At 45.7% G+C, this 19,364-nt stretch overlaps 1 protein-coding gene across 2 annotated transcripts; it reads right to left on the minus strand.

Annotated features, from left to right (window-relative positions):
* Positions 1 to 871: 871 nt before the first annotated feature.
* LOC146341429 (extracellular calcium-sensing receptor-like) lies at positions 872 to 18,051 on the minus strand. Of its 2 annotated transcripts, XM_084805105.1 has the most exons (4): positions 17,930 to 18,051; positions 11,936 to 12,049; positions 10,750 to 10,867; positions 872 to 1,902 (listed from the first exon to the last, which is right to left on the minus strand). In XM_084805105.1, exons 1-4 carry the CDS (start codon positions 18,034 to 18,036, stop codon positions 1,027 to 1,029), a joined length of 1,215 nt encoding a protein of 404 aa, XP_084661231.1. In that variant the 5' UTR covers positions 18,037 to 18,051; the 3' UTR covers positions 872 to 1,026. The 2 variants fall into 2 exon arrangements, with proteins under 2 accessions (XP_084661231.1, XP_084661232.1); XM_084805106.1 differs by lacking the exon at positions 11,936 to 12,049.
* Positions 18,052 to 19,364: the final 1,313 nt, after the last annotated feature.

The following is a 19,364-nucleotide window of genomic DNA, read 5'->3' on the forward strand; positions in this document are numbered from 1 at the left end:
TTAAAGGCCCCCTACACCAAAGCTAGTGTCTTGATCTAGTCAATTCCTCTCCACTTACTCTATTGTAAAAAAAAAAAAAGGAAAAGAAAGGAAAAAATGTAGCTGCTGGCTATGTATCTGAAGTAATGCATACTTTGGTCTCATACGATCATTTTTATCTCAGGTTTAGTTCTTGATATTTTTGTTTCTCCCCTGGCCGCCCAACAGCCAGCCAACATGTGCCCACCGTCTGAGCTGTTTTGGGTTCCCTCCTTTAAGTCCTCCTCCCCTCCAAAAATATTGAATGTACTTCTGCAAACCTTGGGTTCTGATATAATCGGGCAATGTTTCCCTGTTATGTGTGAGTGCTCCAGCACTTTGGGCTGAAGATTAGAAATACATGGAACAATAGGTCTTCTGATTCATATGCTAATCATTACCTGAAATGAATAACTGATAATATATACAGTATAAATAAATATTTTAGAAGGAAATCAAGAAACTCAGAGTAACAGAAAAACTCATGGATCACTCACCCAATTACAACTACAGGCAATATAATAAGGATGTCAAATATATGCTGAGCTCATGATTTCCTTACCAGATCCAACAGCTGGGGCTGGATATGAACAGCATTCTTAAATAGCCAATATCCCACTGATGAGGTGCTCACTAGTGGAGTAAGCAATTGTACTGGATTTTCTCTATAACTCTTGCCCAAACCAACTATGTATAGACTTTAAATTACCATGCAGATTATATCTGGAGGGCGGGGAGAGTAAAGGAGATGATCAAACAGCCTTATGTATTCTTACCCAGATGCATATACATATAATAAGGCCACAAGACTAGTCATACTCAGTTAAAAGTAATCACACATGTAAAAAATAATCAAGTCCAGAATGGCTTTAATGTAAGCAGGAACACCAGTGTGCTGTATAGAAATAAAATGGAATGTAAGATAGAACATCTCGTTAGTGAAACACCTTTCTACATATTCTGAGTTGTCTTCCTGCAAACATGGTGAGGTCTCCTGCATTTCTGCACTCAGGACTTTACCTGCCACAGCTGTTGCTTCAGAAGCTTCCACCTCCCTCCATCTTCCATTGCTCGGTATTTCAGTTTGGATGAATGCATGGCTTGCAATGCATGGGCCACAGCATAGACAGCATTGTAGATGCTGTAGCTGTGGGCAGTGATTATGCCCGTTTCAAAACTAGATCCAAGAAGAGTCTCCAGCTTCTCCTCCCCAGTACAGATTTTCTCCACCTCCCTATTTACCACAGAGTTGGAGAATGAACAGCTAAATGCTTGTTCCCAGAAATCCCTGATGAAGCTGTCTTCTTTTTTTGCAGCATAGTTTCTCCTCTGAAGAAATTTCTGGAATCCTAACAACTGCTTTGAGTGACTGGCAAAAGATATAGCACCATGGATGAAGTGTATATCCCAACTTCTTTGAAGGGAAAGTGATACGAAGTCCATCTGGGCTGTCATAATCCAAACTTTACCTTTGGTCATTGATGGAATATTCTCAAATTCTGAAATCCTTAGCAATATCCTTATCATAATCATAGTCTCAATTGCACCATGTACAACCAATGCCTTGGCAGTACTGTGCATGACAACTTTGCATATTTCAATCTCTTCATCCACCAATTTCTCTGCATTATTGGAAAATGCTTGTTTGGGAAATCTTTGTATGAAATCAAAGCAGATGCCTCTCTTGGTAAACATGGTAAGCTCACTCCGAATCAGCCTTTCTCCATTGTCATCATTCACATACAGTACTCCAATCCACATCCACCTGAAATGCAGCAATAACTGGAGAATCCCCTTATATTGAAGGGATGTATTTGGGAACATCCGGTAGAAGAAAATACCTTGAGTTTCATCATTCACCACTGGAGCAGAGCCATATGTAAGCTAAAGAAAGTAAAGGAAAAAAAGAGGAGAGAAGAGAGATTTCCAAAATACTGTGTGTGTGTGTGTGTTACACTTTACAATGTTTGTCACCAGAAATCAGAATCTACATTTCATTTTTTGTGTCCAAGATGCTAATATGAAACAAGAGGATTCAATAATTTCTGATTATATGGTGAGATTACAACATTGGAGTCATATAATATAGCTTGATTTAAGTGATTTTACCCCATGGATGGCAAACCTGCAGCACAAATGCCCCTACTGGCTGTGGCAACAGGAGATTTTGACACACTTGAACAGGAGCTGGAAGGCCAATGGGTCTCCAGATGATACTTATTCCTCCCTGCCTTTGAAATGTTCTATTGCCACCTGTTCTCTAGACCTCAGTAGACCAGATGCAAAATGACAATTGTTATTTCTGGGTTTTTTAGTTTGTTTTTACTATACTGATAATAATGAGCAAATAACATTGTTCTCTGAGCAGCTTATGACATAAACTGATAAAATACAGTTAAAAACAGGAATGTGCAACATAAATTTTTCCATTATAAGGAGGAATATGAAGATATAACAGATACAGCAGAGCAGTGGCTCAAAACACTAAAAACACAGATTTTCACGTGCATTAAAATTCCAACCTCTCATACATTCTATTTGAGTTATGATGTGCTCACCATAAATGGTATCTAGTGGTACTGCTCTGTTCTAAGGGATGTTCCCCATCTCTGTAAATATCTCATTTTGCAAACTTTTGAAGAGAATTACTATTGATTTATGATACAAAATCTTTCTTGAAGTTTTACTGTTAGCTATTGAAATAACCTTTTTTGCACTGAAAATGTCAAGCCAGAGGAATTGCAGCCCCAAGTTATCTCAGCCCTAAGGGAGGGGGAGAACACTTCAGTGCTTAATTTGGTTTAAGGAATACCTGAACCAGAAACAGAAGGCCCTATTTACATTAATTTGCCTTGTAGTAGCAATGTAGAGGGTCAGGCTAAGTAGCCTCATGCCTCATGTTTTTGCTGAGCTCTTTCTCCCTCAAATACATTTTGCAAGCTGAAAAGATGCAGGAATTTCTTATCTTGTCAACAAGGCTAAGGTCAGAGTTGTTTATCATGTTCTGTGCTTATCATGTCCTATAACCCATTTCCTGGGCTATAAACAATTGTGCTAGAAGAGGAAATGCTAAATACTGCAAAACCACACAGAAAGGGGTGGGAGAGATTTTGCCTATGTGTCACAATATCTATAAAAACAATTTGCTGATGTACTTCGGGGCTTTTTGGCACTTTGGAAGTTATTCCAGCCATAAAGCCCGCGCGTTAAATAAAGAAAAACTCTTTTTCCTTCACTCCATGGTCTCTCTGACTCTGATTTCTGCAACATAAATGGTGCCATGACTCGGATTGTGGCAGGCACTGAGACAGAGAGGTGGCAGTTGCCTGCTCTTAATCGCCGCGCCAGGAGGGAGAGCTCAGTGCATGCCTCCCTTTCTTGGCGCCACTGACCTTTTTGTCGGAAGAATGGGAGAAAAGCCTGTGCTGGGACTGCCTGAACAGCTGCGAGCGTCAAGAGAACCCCAGTAAGCAGAGGAAGGAACCTGAGCCCTGCCCACATTGAAGTTAAAATTGGGCCCTGCCTTCAGGATATAGGCAAGTATACGTATAAAAGGGGAATGGTATAGACCCACCCAGTTAGGGTGGAAGGGGGATTTGATCACTCCCCGAGCAAGCCCTAGTACTCAGCAACGTGCTGAGGAAACTGCTTCGCTCTAGTGAAAAAAGTGGAATAGTGGGAGGCAGGAACGTATAAATGAAGTGTTGAAAGATTGTGTGCGTGGCTACTGCAGTTTCTGTCACATACCGTTGATCGTCCGGGTGCCCAGGCCAGTAGCGAAGTGCGTGGTGTAAAAATTCCTCTTGTGTCAGCCAATGGGACCCCTTACTCACTGACCAATCCCCTTCCCTCTTTGTGTCCATCTTCATCTTAAGTGGGAGGCTATGGGAGGTGGGGGAAGCAACACTTGCACCCCCTTGGGATGTATGTTAAAAAAAAAAATTTTTTAAAAAGATTCAGTAGAGATTATGGTAACCCCCCCATGGACCCCCAGCGGCTGCAAACATTGTGTGAGGTAAAATGGCCTTCTTTTGGTGTAAGATGGCCTAGTGAGGGTTCTTTAGAGCCCGGTAAAATTAGCCGTGTATATTCTGTAGTAATTGGAGAGCCTAGACACCCTGATCAGTTTCCCTATATAGACTTGTGGGATTCTGTAGTCTGAACCTCTCCCCCATGGCTAAAGAAAGACCTAGAACTCTTTGCGTGTGTGGGTATGCCTGTCTCTTGATTTTGATGGGCCCTGAGCATGCAGCCAGAGGAGCAGTATGATTGCTGGATCTGCTCCATCATGCCTTACCATGCAAGAAGTGTTTTCCAGTCATTGTGTTAAATTGCAAATAAAGTTTGTTGTGTGTATTTTATGATTTCTTAGATATCATAAAATATATGTGATATTTGCAGATGTTTTTACTGTTAGTTGCAACTCCAAATGATACTGAGTGTGGTTCCCAATGGTTGACAGGGGCAAAGACAGAGACAAGTAGAGAAAGACAGAGAGATTAAGAAAGTGGAAGACAGATGGAGAAGGGGAAATAAAGAAGAAGAATTCAGAATGGAGAGAGGAAACAGCAAAAAAGCTCAAGGCCGAGCTGAGAAAAAAAAAGAACAAGGTCTGAGGCTGTTAATTAGAGAAATGTTGCAAGACAGCCTGGCTTTTAACGAAGCATGGGAGTGTGAGGCTGAAGAAGTAGCCGTGAGCCTAGTGCGCTGGGAAGGGGAGCAGGAGAATTGCCTACAACGTTCTGAGTTGTGCAACATCATCACCTCGCCTAATTGAGATAAAATCCCTAAGAAATAGAAACTGAAAATGAAGACCCAGAAGATGAAGGCGCAAAATGGAATAAAGGTGAAGAATCAACTCCCAGGGCACAGGCTAGACCCCTCTTCAAGTGGAAAGTGCGCCATAGGACGGTCCCAAGGCAGAATGAAGCGGAGAGACCATGTTGAAGATCTCTGTCAAGGTAACCATGTTTAGCTTTGAACTGTCCTAGAATTTCATAGAGCCTGTAGATACTGACCATCAGCTATATGATTTCTGAAGAGCGTAACCATTAAGTGTTTGCCGTGGGATTCCCTGCAATGAAGAAATCTCATGGATTTGAGTGTCCAGTGTTGGACTGCCTGAGTGTGTGTGCTGAAGAGACCGAGAAACCAGACAGCATGTTCCTAGCCAAGCCAAAATCATGCTATTACCATGCTCCTGGAAGCTGCAATAAACTGTGTAAGCTGGGAGACCCAACCTGATTGAGAAGAAAAGAAGATATTAGAGTAACTGTCTTAAAAAACAGTGAGATCTGTGTAGCTGGCTGGCTGACACTGTCAGTGATGTTACAACTTTAAATTATGACTGTTTTCCTGTTTGAGACCCCAGCGAAGAAAGCTGACCTGAGTTATTTGTTGCCCGTGCCAAAGCAAAGATTTGGCTGCCCTGTACCTCACGGTGTCCTGTTTTGAGCTTGGGATTTACAAATACAAACAAACTGGAAAGCTTGCCTTTGAAGTCCTGCAAATCACCCCACCGCCTCCCTGAAGAAGATTAATGGCTACCTGAAAAATGCAAGTATAAGGCGATGCCCATCACCCCCCCCCCCCAGCGTCCTGAGTTTCGGCACTTTGCTTTCGTGTACCAGGTTGAGGGAGAAGAGAAGAAAAGAGGTGTGTGTGTGTGTGTGTGTGTGTGTGATATTGTAAATCCCTGGCTAGCTTGTCTAGTAATAAATAGCCCCGAGAGCTTTTCCCCTAAGTTAGCCATGCAGTTGTAACTGCCTTGTAGCTTTAAGTTTACTTTTGCAAAAGAGAGGGGATCATAGTCAATTAGCTCCTTCTCTCCTTGCAAAAGAGAAAGTTTTGTTGTTTTTAATGTTTTTAAAATAGCTTAAATTGAAATTTCTATGTTGACCCATTGAAAACTCAGAAGCACTGGCAATGTGTTTACAAGCTCCCTAGTTCAGACAATCGCTTCCCCTCTGCAATCTCTGAGCAACCGATCCAAGACAGATGGAGAAGGGAGAAAAAGAAGGAGGAAGAGGCAAGAAGCAAAGAGAAAGACCATTTGTAGAGAGTCTGGCAGGAATGCCGGCCCTGCCAAAGATACACCCTCCTCGAAAAGACGAGGATCCAGACCCACCTGTTGCCCACCGGTTGAGAAGTACTGACAGTGGAGCCCAAACCTTGTTCCCCTTGAGACAAATAACCCAGTTAGTGGCCAACCCAGATCTAAGTGCAGAGGAACACTATGTACCTGTTCAGGCTTACACATACGCACCTTTCACTACTTCTGATTTACTGAATTGGAAAACCCATTATGCCTCATATACGAAGAAGCCCCATGAGCTAGTAGAGCTATGCTCCAGTATCATGGCATTGCATATGCCAAATTGGCAAGATTGCCAACAGTTGCTATTAGGGGTGCACGAAAGTCACTTACCTGGTCTCGCAGCTTGCTTGGCGGTGGGGGGGAGGCGCTTCGCTGCTCCCCCTGAAGTTCAGGCCGGGGGGGGGGAGGCTTCCCTCCTCGCCCGGCTGAAATTCAGGCCGGCAGGGAGGCTTCCCGCCTCGCCCGGCAGAAATTCAGGCCGGGGAGGAGGCGCCTCGCCTCGCCTGGCCGCGAACTCAAAAGTTAAAAAAAAAACACGCCCCCGTGATAGGCTACGTGACGATTTACGTAGCCTATCACGGCTAGATCTGCAAAGTCAGCCATGATAGGCTACATTAATCGTCACGTAGCCTATCACGGGTGACTTAAAAAAAAAAGCGTGTACGCAAATGGCGGCCCCCATAGGGAGCCGCCATTCGCGTTCCTTATTTGGTCGCTGTAGTCTACGTAATCTTTACGTAGACTACAGCGACCAAATAAGGAACGCGAATGGCGGCTCCCTATGGGGGCCGCCATTAGCCGTACGCGCTTTTATTTTTTTTTAAGTCACCCGTGATAGGCTACATGACGATTTACATAGCCTATCACGGCTGACTTTGCAAATCTAGCCATGATAGGCTACGTTAATCATCACGTAGCCTATCACGGGGGCGTTGTTTTTTTTTTACTTTTCTTGAAATGGAAGACAAAGACCTGGCGAAGACCTGCCGAACCGCTGCCGGGACCCGCCGCCAGGAGGGACATTCATGAAAGGTAAGTCCCATCCCAGGGGGGGGTGCGGGGGGCGGGGGGTGCAGAGAATTTCTCCCCGAAACTACTTCGGGGGGCCAAATACGTTGGCACTCAGCCCCCCGAAGTTTCGGGGAGAAATTCTCCCCCATCCCTCGTTGCTATTGACTTTGTTTACCACTGAAGAGAGGCGCCAGATCCTTCAGCAGGCAGAGCGGATTGCTCTAAAAAGAGCTCCTGAGACTTATATAAATGCACAGGAATAGATGAGAGAGAGTGCCCCTAGAAAACCCTCTCTGGGATCCCAACACACAAGTGGAGCTAGAGCGCCTCACCCAGTATCAAACCCTGCTGTTAAAAGCCATGAGGGCAGGTATAAAGAAGTCAGTTAATATGGCCAAGGTGTCTGAAGTGCTGCAAGGTGCCACCGAGGCCCCCGGAGCGTACTTGGAGCATCTTTTAGATGCCTATTGCCAGTATACCCCCCTCGACCCAGAGGCCTCAGATAATATGAAGATGGTCAATATGACCTTTGTAGCTCAAAGCTATTCAGATATTCAGAGAAAACTACAGAAGCTCGACGGCTTTGCAGGAAAGAATCTAATGGAATTATTGGCAGTAGCTCAGAAGGTATACGTGAATAGAGATCAAGAAGAAGAAAAAAGGATCGAAGAATGGCCAAAAAAGGTGGAATTGCTCGCTGCAGCGTTAGTGGAGCAGCATAGTGGAAGATGAGGAAGAGTAGAGGCCCAAGAGGACGTGGACGAAGAAATGAAAGAAGACCCGGCAGAGGCAGGGGATTCTTAGGAAGGAACCAGTGTGCCCAGTGCAGACAAGATGGACATTGGTGGCATGAATGCCCAAATAGAATGAATCAAATACACAAAGGACAGAACCAAAGAGGCCAAAACGGGCGAGGGAGAAGACAGCTTGGTTGGCAACCAAACTGGCAAAAGCAAGGGTCTGTAGAAATGTATGAAGAAGCCCCCTTCATTAAAATGGCTAAAGCCAAAAGTCTTAAATAAGACAAACTGGGCCCCCTTAATCTCAGCCCCAGGGAGCCCCTAGTCACTGCCACTGTGGGGGGCCGTGACATTAACTTCATGATTGACACTGGAGCGGCATCAAGAGCAAGCAAACGTTAGCCTTAGACAAGAGGTCCAAGCACTAGGCAAAGTTCTTCAAGCCCAGCGTCGCTTTGTCTTAGAAAATAAGCCCCAATTCCCATCACAAAAGTTCATCCTTTCCAACCAGGAGATGAAGTATGCATTAAAGAGTGAAAAAATGACCCTTTAACTCCCAGGTGGAGAGGACCAAAAAACTGTCATACTTTCTACCCCCACAGCCGTGAAAGTAGCTGGAATTAAACCACAGATACATTAGACACGAGTCAAAAAAGCAAAAGGGGGGAGTGGACTGTAGCTAAAAATCCTTTAAAAGTCATTCTGAAGAAACAGTAACAAAACTCAGGCTAGACTCTACTGTGGGCGCACCTGGAGACCACCCACCCGTCGTACGGTCAGATCCCAAAGAAAACCAAACATGCAGGTTGTAGTGGTAGTAGTGTTGTATTGTGCCTTCTTAATAATGTGTACTAAAGGGGGGCCTGCCCCTGGAGGGGGAAGTCTATCTCAGCGATTCACTGATAATTACTAGCTTCACCTGGCTAACATCACTGGAGTAGAACATTTTTGTTTGCCAAGAGATATACCTGCAAACAGGCTTATTAGTTCTTGCCTAATACCTGTCTGTAAACATCTTGAAGGAATTTGAAACAATACTATGTTTAGTCATATTAATATAAACATGACTTATTCTCAAAGTTCTAACTGGGGCACGGTTATGAAAACCCTACCCCCTACAGAGTTTATTCTGCGTACTCCCACTGTAGCTGGAATGAATGCCACTTGTGCCCGTATGATCAATTGTGCTAAATCTTCTAGAAGATATAAAGCTATTCCTGGCCCCCCTTTCCATTGTAATGAAATTCAAAATATATATTTTTATGATGCACATATACTTCTCCCCATAGATGGTTTTGGACCTGTAGTTCCCGTACCTGGTCATTCATTCCGGCCAATTTGTCTGATGACCAACCCTGCTGCCTTAGCCACCTAGTACCAGTCCTTCCCCTGTGGCCAGAGAAAGTTCAACGGCGAGCTAGGGCGCTCCACCTAACTGAAACTTGTGATAGCCACCTACATTTACATTCTAATGAAGAAAAATTAGCCTTAGCAATGTCTTTAATTAGAGTTCCAGGCTTAGCACTGGCTGATGGTATGGAAATTAACAAGTTAGCCTGCACTTTAGTCAAAAACATAAACGCCACCTCATGAACATTGTCACTATTAAATAAAGAGTTGCATGACCTGAGAGGTGCCATCCTAGAAAATAGGGCTGGTATTGATTATCTCTTTTTTCTCCATCATTTAAGCTGTGAAGTACACCAGACGCTTTGTTGTTTTAATTTGACTGATAATAGTAATGCTGTAGATGTTCAAATCAATAATCTGCATAATATAGTGGCTGACATAACAATGGGACAAAACAATTAGCTAAATTGGTTAACCTCTTGGCTCCCAAATTTTAGCTGGCTTAAGGCATTGTTCATCCTAATTCTACCAGTGTTGTTCATAGGGATACTGTTATGCCTTTGCATTCCTTATCTTATGCACTGTTTAACCAATCTGTCTTATGTCTCCGCTAGTAAAACTGCCACCCTCTATGCTCTAATAGCCCAACAGAAGGTTAAGTAATATGTCTGTTATAAAAAGTTTTGTATTGTGCTTCACAGACTATTATGAGCATTCGCTTATCATAAATGCTATAATTGTAATGAAATTATGCATTTAAGGGGGGAAATGTAGTAGCAAGGTAGAGGGTCAGACTAAGTAGCCTCATGCCTCATGTTTTTGCTGAGCTCTTTCTCCCTCAAATACATTTTGCAAGCTGAAAAGATGCAGGAATTTCTTATCTTGTCAACAAGGCTAAGGTCAGAGTTGTTTATCATGTTCTGTGTTTATCATGTCCTATAACCCATTTCCTGGGCTATAAACAATTGTGCTAGAAGAGGAAATGCTAAATACTGCAAAACCACACAGAAAGGGGTGGGAGAGATTTTGCCTATGTGTCACAATATCTATAAAAACAATTTGTTGATGTACTTCGGGGCTTTTTGGCACTTTGGAAGTTATTCCAGCCATAAAGCCCGCGCGTTAAATAAAGAAAAACTCTTTTTCCTTCACTCCGTGGTCTCTCTGACTCTGATTTCTGCAACAGCCTTATAAAAGGTAGAGATGCTCTTGTTTGCATATTGGTAGTTACACATATAAATAAATGAGCTGCTATGAATTATTGTGTTCCAGATGTCTAACCGTGCAATCCTATGGACATCCACTCAGATGTAATGCCTATTGACTCCCAGATATGTCAGGATAGGATTTCGGAATAAACCAAAATAATTAATAAGCATTTGCCTTCACCAGAATTTGACCTTTAAGCATCATTCAATTTTTGTCTCTTTGTTTCAATAGACCAACATCTGTCTCCACAAAACCCCACCTGAATCACAGGAGGAGAAGTGTGAATTGCTTATTCAGCTCCCGTACTCCATGTACCTAACTTACCTGAGGAATCTTGTAAATGCACAGAAGATCTGCCATGTGGCGCCCAGTGTCAGAGTTAGGTCCCCCAATAACTGCTACGAGATTGGTTCGGTCATCACACTTGTAGTTAGGGATGAATCTGCTCTGGGTGGAAAGAAGATCCATTGAGGCATGATAGTTCCAGGATGCACTAAAATAATCATTATAGATACGGAAGCCCAGGGTGACATTAGATAAGAAGCAGGGATTGTCATTAATCTCCTTAAAAGCAAATTCCATGAGCAGAATGTGCTGGTAGTTCTGTAGCACTACCCTGTAAAGAGATTGACATGCAGTATGCATCTGCTTCAAAATGACATTTCAATTAAATATATGTTTGATAAATATCTTGTACTTATATAGTCCAAGTGCAGGGAAATGTGAAATAAGATTAGCACATTCAGTGACACTTTTGATTTCTCTGAAAATCAATCCAACAGCAGCACTGAGAAGCTGCTATTTGGACATGTGCACATTATTCAAAAACAAATACAGATCTAGGTTGTTGTTTTATATTAAATTTGCTTGGGTTGCTGCAGTGAAGAAAGACCAATAAGTTACATTGTTTATCTATAAATGCTTGAGGGAGGGAGGGCAAGTCTTTGTTTTCCAAAGGATGAAATAACACTATAGTGACAGTATGGCTGGTCTTTTTTCTTCTTTTTCTTGCAGGCTTTTTACTGAATTTTTAGGGAAATTCTGAAGCAAACTCAAATACACATACACACACACACACACACACACACACACACAGTTTTAAAGGTAGGAGCTTCACTGATGTTGGCCAAGCAACATAAGGTCTCAGGAGTGCTGGCTGCCAGCATTCTTCCTCTGCATAGTATATTTTGGAAGAATGCTAGAGTGCATTGTTAAAAGGGTTTAGAAAAAGAAAAAGAAATATAAGACATCTCCTTTCACTGGCATATTTACTCCCCCTCCTGTCAAAACCATTTTAAACACAACTGAAATGGCCATTCCCAATTAGCCATATATGAACTGGGCAGAAGTTCATATATGGGGAGAAATGATTTATACCCACTGCTAGATGACAGCCATTCTTCCAGAGAAAATAGATGAAATGCATAGACCCAGTCTGCCTTGAGATTATTATCTGCACAGATAGAACATATGCTTTAAAAACCAAACAAACAGCTCCCTAACTCCTTACATACGATCATCCTCTTCTTCATGAAAAGGACGATTTGAAAAACTAATAGGACTGAAAAAGATGTAGATCTGAGAAGTTATGCCAGCAATGATGAGGTCTCCTGACTGGTAGTATCTGTGAAGAAAAGGAAGAGGTTTACTGCTGGTACAATTACCAACAGGAATCTTGCACACCACCTGAGGCAGCAGCACCCATACCAAGACAAGAAATACTACCATCTTGCATAAAAGGTTTCCTTCTAGATATCAATTCATCTCTTCCTGCATTGCCCTTTGAGTTCTCTATGATAGTACAGCCTGAGTTGAGTGCTCACCCCCTTTGTTGATTTGAAGCTTGGTCTATACAATATATATATATAAAGCCTCTGCATGAAAGTTGGTGGAGCCCTGTCTGCCTTTAGCTTTAGCTTGGAATGGCACAGGGGTTAAGAATAGCCTGTGGAACCCCCTAGAGAACTGGATAAGAAATGATGGCTAATATGATAATTAGAGGGGAGATAATCAGCTACTTGTGGTTATAGGCTCTCTGTGTCATTGAAGAGGTAAACATACTGATCTCATCCCAGCTCTGGATTATATGGAGTTCCCAAAAGCATGAGAAATGTTGCGCCAATGCACTTGCTACTTGTGAATGGCTATTTTCAAGCCTGAATTTTAGGAATGTGGGAAAAGGTCATTTAGTTAGCATTTTAAGGTGAACATACTTTATTAGTCACTTATCTTATCTACTTATCTGAGAGCCAGCATGGTGTAGTGGTTCGAGTGTTGGACTGGGAGCCGGGAGATCCGGGTTCTAGTCCCCACTCAGCCATGGAAGCTCACTGGGTGACTTTGGGCTAGTCATAGACTCTCAGCCCAACCCACCTCACAGGGTTGTTGTTGTGAGGATAAAATGGAGAGGAGGAGGATTATGTATGCTGCCTTGGGTTTCTTAAAGAGGAAAAATGGCGGGATATAAATGTAATAAATAAATAAATAAATAAATAAATAAATCTTTCAAATTTTGCACGTCTTCTAAATTTGTGTTGGAATTATCCAACCACTTCCTCCTCCTCCTCTTCTTCTGTCCTCTTATTATTATTACATTTATATATCACCTAATCTGCTGAAAAGCCATCAAGGCGCTATACAACAATTTAAAACAATAAAACTTTCTGACAATTAAAACAAGAACATTAAAAACTGTAAAAACGTTTAAACATTAAAAACTACACATTTCAAAGGCTAAGTTGAAAAGATGTATCATTACCCTTTATCCTTTCTAAAAGCCAAGAGAGAGGTGGAAATCATATTTCTTCAGGGAGAACATTCTGTAGTTTGGGGCCGCATAGGAGAGAAAGCCTTTTCATGTGTGCAAGAGAAATGGGCATCTGTGGATAATAGTGCCCTCAAAGGCACTATTACCAAAGGCACTGTTACTACCTTAATAAATGGGCAGGTTCCCTTAGGCAGTCCCTTAGATAGCCAGGCCCTAAGTCTGTTAGGGCTTTAAAGATTAAAACCATCACATTGAATTGACTCCTGGAAAAGAATTGGCAACTTCAGCTAATTCACCCTGTTCTAGCCCATTATCAAACCCAAACAGCATTCAATGGTTTCAACTGCTTCTTTGATATTAGATGTCAAAGAGCAATAGAACTGGTGTCATAAACATATTGATGGAACTGCTCACAAAAGCTTTCCCAGCAATTTTATATACATATTTAAAAAAAAAAAAAACACCATGGGGGACAAGATGGAACCCTGTGTGATATCCCAGGCCAATGGCTGTAGAATTGAATAGTTAACCTCCCAGCACTGCCTTCTGGACACATGGCCTGACAGAAAGGATTGGAACCACTGCAAAACAGTACTCCCAAGGTCCAGCCAGGCCATGCAGTCGAGAAGGTTATCATGGTCATCATGGTATCGAATGCCACGGAGAGAATGAATAGGGTCATTCTCCACTCATTCAGCTCCCTGTGTAGGTCATTACCAAGGCATCCAAAGCAGTCACATGTCCTGTCAAAAACCACAAATGGAATGGGTCCAGATAACCAGTTTCATCCAGATGCATCTAGCATTGCAACATCACCACCTTCTTAATCACCTGAGCCAAGAATGGCACATTTGAGACTGGCCTATAGTTAGACAGATCTCTTGGGTCAAGGGAAGGTTTCTTAGTAAAGGTATTTTAAGCAAGAGGGAACAGAAGCATCAATCACTGCTCTTAACTATGGTGTCAGGAGTGCCCTAGTGGCCTCTTTCAGTACACTCCAATAGCCAACTCAAGACACAGATGGAAGGTTTCTTTTCAAGGCTTTAATCCTTTTACAACTTAATGACTCTTTCAGATGCTAATCACCAGCAACTAAACAAGGAACAGCAGAGTGGCCTTTGCACCAAGTAGGCAGTTGATCCCCATTTGAAGGAGAGTCACTTGAAGACCCTGAACTTATGGGCTACGGAGAGATCCTCCCTCTTTCCCTTGGGTCCACGGGAGGTGGCTGTTGCTTGTATGCCAAACAGGCACAATGCCTCCTTTCTGTGCCCTCCATCACTCGTTGCTCTTTGTGTCTGTGTCGAGCATCCAGCAAGCGCCCCTCCCCACTTGCTCACTGCCAGGGTCACTAACTATCTCAGGAATGCCAGCAGGAGGTATCTCTGCCAGCTGCTGTGCCTGTGAGGGATGAGCTGGCTCCTCTCCCATGGATTGCTGATCCTCCTCAGAATAAGAACTGCTCTGGGGTTCCATCAGCTCAGTTTCCACCCTGACATCATCCCCGCTCCCATGAGACCCCCCCCTCATGCTCTTCCCTTGGGGCCCCAGGCTTGTGGGGGTACAGCTGGTGGAAACACCTCAGCAGCAATGGAGCATGCACATTTTCCATGGGTTCCCAGGTTCGCTCATCTGGCCTGTACCCCTTCCATTCCATTAGATATTGAAGGTGGCCGTGAGAAAGGCGGGAGTCCAGAATCTCCATGACCTCAAACTCCTCCTCCCCCTCCACCAGCACTGGCAGTGGGGGGGAACTGACCGAGCGATGAGGGTCACCAGAAACCAGGGGGGACAGCAAGGACCAATGAAAAACAGGATGGATCTTCATGGATGGGGGGAGAGCCAGGCGAAAAGCAACAGGGTTAATCTGGGCCATAATCTGGAAAGGCCCTGTGCGGCAAGGCGTGAGCTTCCTTGCGAGCGAGTGAGAAGGGAGGTATTGGGTGGACAACCAAACCCAGTCCCTCAGATGTAGAGACAGACCTGGCTGGCACCTTGTAGGCTGTCATGGCTTGCTTGAGGGAGTCCCGTAAGAGGTGGTGTACCACTCGCAACTCCTCTAAAAAGTCATGGGCTCCTGGCACTGAAGAGGGAGCTAAGGTGGATGGGAAAGCCTTGGGATGGTAACCAAAACTGGCAAAAAATGGAGTTTGGCAGGTGGAAGCATGGCAGGCATTGTTATAAGCAAATTCTGTGAGAGGCAGCAAGGAAAACCAGTCATCTTGCTGGTAACTGACATAACAGCACAAATATTGCTCCAGAGTCGCATTGGTGCGCGTGGTCTGACCATCCGTCTGTGGATGGTGGGCAAAGGAAAGACGGAGCTTCACATGGAGAAGCCCAAGTAGCTCCCTCCAGAAATGAGCAGTGAATTGGGCCCCCCTATTCGAAATGAGACCCTTGGGCCATCCGTGGAGCTGGAAAAATGCACCAAAAACAGCTCCGCTGTCTCCCTGGCTGTGGGCAACCCAGAGCAGGGGATGAAATGGGCCATCTTAGAAAACAAATCCACCATCACCAGAATGGTGGTCTTACCGTGTGAGGGAGGCAAGTCAATGATGAAGTCAAGGGACAACAGTTTCCAAGGTCCTGAGGGAGTAGGCAGGGGGTGAAGCAAGCCTATGGGTGTCAGGGTGGACACTGAGCCCATAGAATCCCAGAGTAGTTCTGATTCTGAGGAAGAGCAGTCGCTTCTGGGAGAGGAGTGCGCTCCTCTTTCCCAGGGCCCACAGCTGACGGAGATTCCTCCCACCAGCATTCCTAGATTAGAAAGCAGTCCAGGGAGTGACTGAGCACAGATAGCAGACTTGGTGGATGCGTGACGCAGACGCAGAGAGCGGCGCCAGATGGAGGGCGCGGAAAGGAGGCGTAGTGCCTGGTTGGCGCGCAAACAACGGCTGCGCCCAGAGGATCCAAGGGAAAAGGGAGGGACTCTCCCTAGTCCTTAAGTTCAGGGGTCTGCCAGTAATTCCCTTTCAAACAGGGACCAACTGTTCCAACTTAGGGCATAGGTACTGTGCTGCTCAGATCTAGTTGCAAACGGTATAGTTGTTAAGTTGTAAAATAAGAATAAAGCTTTGAAAGGAATCCCTTTGTCTGTGTCTGGACTTGGCTACTGGATTAGACTGAGAGAGGCCTCCAAGGAGCCCTTGACAGCGGGCTTGCCTGAGGGGGCCTTCGCCTGCTGGCATGTTGGGCAGGAGGTGACATAGGTCTTGATGTCCTGACACACATGAGGCCATGAAAAATCCACTTCACTCCATGCAGGGTCTTGGAGAAGCCAAAATGCCCAGCAGTGGGGGAGTCGTAGCACTGATGGAGGACCTTCTCGCAGAGGGGTCTAGAAGGCACATAGACCTGACCAGAATGGTAAAGCAGGCCACCTTGCAAAGAGAAGGGGTTAGAGTGGGGGGGCAGAGGCTAGCCCCAATTCCTCCACTTTTGTGCGAACAAAAACATCCTGAGCCTATGCAGAGTGAAGGAGCTCCTCCCAAGAGCGAGGCACCGCAGCTGCCACCAGGCTCGGGGGGGGGGAAGAATCAGAGAGGGGGGGATTTCCCTCACCTCCTGGCTGGAGGTCCAGCTTATGAGAAAGAGCATCTGCTTGTAGGTTGTCGGAGGCCTTCACATAGCAAAACTTAAGGTGGAACCAGGAAAAAAAAAGCGACCACCTAATCTGCCACTGGTTTAAGGTATGGGCTGTCTGAAGATGTTCCAGGTTGCGATGGTCAGTTCTAACTTTGACTGGGTGCTGGGTGCCACGCAGGTCCAACTTTGTGAAAATCTTGGCTCACCCCAGGCGCTCCAGCATCTCAGGGATCAGGGGGATGGGGTACTTGTCAGGGATTGAGACTGAATTGAGGGCTCTATAATCATGCACTGGGTGGAGTTCTCCAGATTTCTTGGCCACAAAGATGGTAGGTGTGCAGGCGGGGGAGGAGGAAGGGCGAATAAAGCCACTGTTGAGGTTTGTGTCCAAAACCTCTCACAGAGCTTGAAGTTCCGGCTCCGACATCAAATACAGTCATCCAGCAGGGATGGTCACCCCCAAAATGAGGTTAATGGCACAGTCAAATGGGCGGTGTGGGGGGGAGCTGGTCAGCCTCCTTCTTGTCAAAAACATCCCGAAAAGCTGCATACTTCTCTGGGAGAATCACTGTAGCTGAAGAACTGCCAGAAGCAGATGAGGAGGGGGAGGAAAGAGTTAAGGCCTGGGCTGGGACTGGCACCTCGATCGGGAGGCAATGCTCCCAGCAGGAGGGAGACGCAAACTCCACTTGCTGAAGGCTCCAAGAAATCTGAGGATTATGCTTAGAGAGCCAGGAAAACCCCAGCAAGATTGGGTATTGGGGAACCTTGGCCAAGTGAAACTGAATCTGCTCAACGTGGGACTGGGTGAGTGAGCAGAGCTGTAACCCAGGTCACCACACCTGAAGAAAGAGGATGCCCATCGATGATCTCCACTGCCAAGGGGGCAGGAAGAGACAGGGTAGGAATCTTGTGGAAGAGGGCGAAGGTTTCATCCATGAAACTGGTTGTAGCCCCTGAGTCCACTAAAGCCAGGGCCTCCACCCCACCCCACTGGGAGGAGCAGAAGTGAACATGCAATAGCAGATGGGAGGCAGGGATGGCGGAGAATTTCTCCACGGATCTTCGGGAGGCCGAGTGTTGACGCATTCGGCCCCCCAAAAGTGTTGGGGAAATTCTCCACTGCCCCCCCCCCGGGATGGGACTTACCTTCGGTGAATGTCCCACCCGGTGGCGGGTCCCGGCGGCATTTCGGTGGCGTTTCGGCAAGGGCGGGGGCGGCGGCCAGTCTCCTGACTGGCTGCCACCGCCGCCATTACAAAATAAAAAAGTACACTAAAAAAAAAAACCACACACACGTGATAGGCTACGTGATGATTTACGTAGCCTATCACGGCTAGATTTCCAAAGTCACCCGTGATAGGCTACGTAAATCGTCACGTAGCCTATCACGGGTGACTTTGGAAAAAAAAAAGGCGCGTACGCAAATGGCGGCGCCCTATGGGCGCCGCCATTTGCATTCCTTATTTGGACAGGGGTAGTCTACGTAAAGATTTATGTACATTACGGCGAAAATAAGGGAACGCTATTTGTGTTGCCCTTATTTTCGCCGTAGTCTACGTAAATCTTTATGTAGACTAGACGGGCCAAAATAAGGAACGCAAATGGCGGCGCCCATGGGGCGCCGCCATTTGCGTACACGCTTTTTTTTTTCCCCAAAGTCACCCGTGATAGGCTACGTGATGATTTACATAGTCTATCACGGCTGAATTTGGAAATCTAGCCGTGATAGGCTATGCAAATCGTTACATAGCCTATCATGGGTGTGTGTTTTGTTTTGTTTTTTTACTTTTTTTTCACGGCTGGGGAGACGGAGCACTCCTCCCCGGCCTGAATTTCGCCGGCGAAGGATGGGGCACCTCCCACCCTCGCCTGAACTTCGGGGGGAGAACCGAAGCTCCTCCCCCCCACCGCAAAGCAAGCTGCGGGACAAGGTAAGTCCCTTTCGTCCATCCCTAATGGGAGGGTGGGTGGGTTGCGGAAGGCACCCACCAGGTGTGGAACCGACCCCCCACACTGGAGACCCCCAACAGGCTTGAGGGGCAGCCTAGTCAGTCCTGGGGGTGAGGAGGGGGAGGGGGAGGAAGGAGAGGAGGAGGAGGCAGAGGAGCTGCAGGTCTAGCATGGAAGGTTTGGGCGAAATGTCCCAGTTTTCCACAACGAAAGCATCGGCGCTCAGTGCGCCACCGCTCTAGTTTCTCCGGCGGCAGTGGGGCTTGGGTAGCTCCCAGCTGCATCGGGGTCTCCTCCACCCCCACCACAGGGGAGGGGGTGGGGGAGGGGGCAGGAAACAAGGGGAATGGGAGGAGGGAAATCTCAGCCCCCGGCACCCCGCCGGGTCTGCCAGTGGCCCTCCAGCCAGCTATCTATCTGGAGGCAGGTCTGGATGAGGTCCTCCAAAGTAGGTGGGCTGGGCGTGCGTGCCAACTTGTCCAAGATCTCGTCGTTCAAACCATCCAAAAACTGAGCTACCAGCATGGCATCATTCCACTGTAAATCTTGCATCTGCAAGCAAAAAGTTGTCGCATAGCTGGAAAATGAGTCCTTGCCCTGCCTGAGGCGGTGAATCTCCCAAGAAGCCATC

Source organism: Heloderma suspectum, chromosome 6 (genome assembly GCF_057233095.1).
Source record: "Heloderma suspectum isolate Gila_16-S chromosome 6, 16-S_ref, whole genome shotgun sequence".
Classification (NCBI taxonomy): domain Eukaryota; kingdom Metazoa; phylum Chordata; class Lepidosauria; order Squamata; family Helodermatidae; genus Heloderma; species Heloderma suspectum.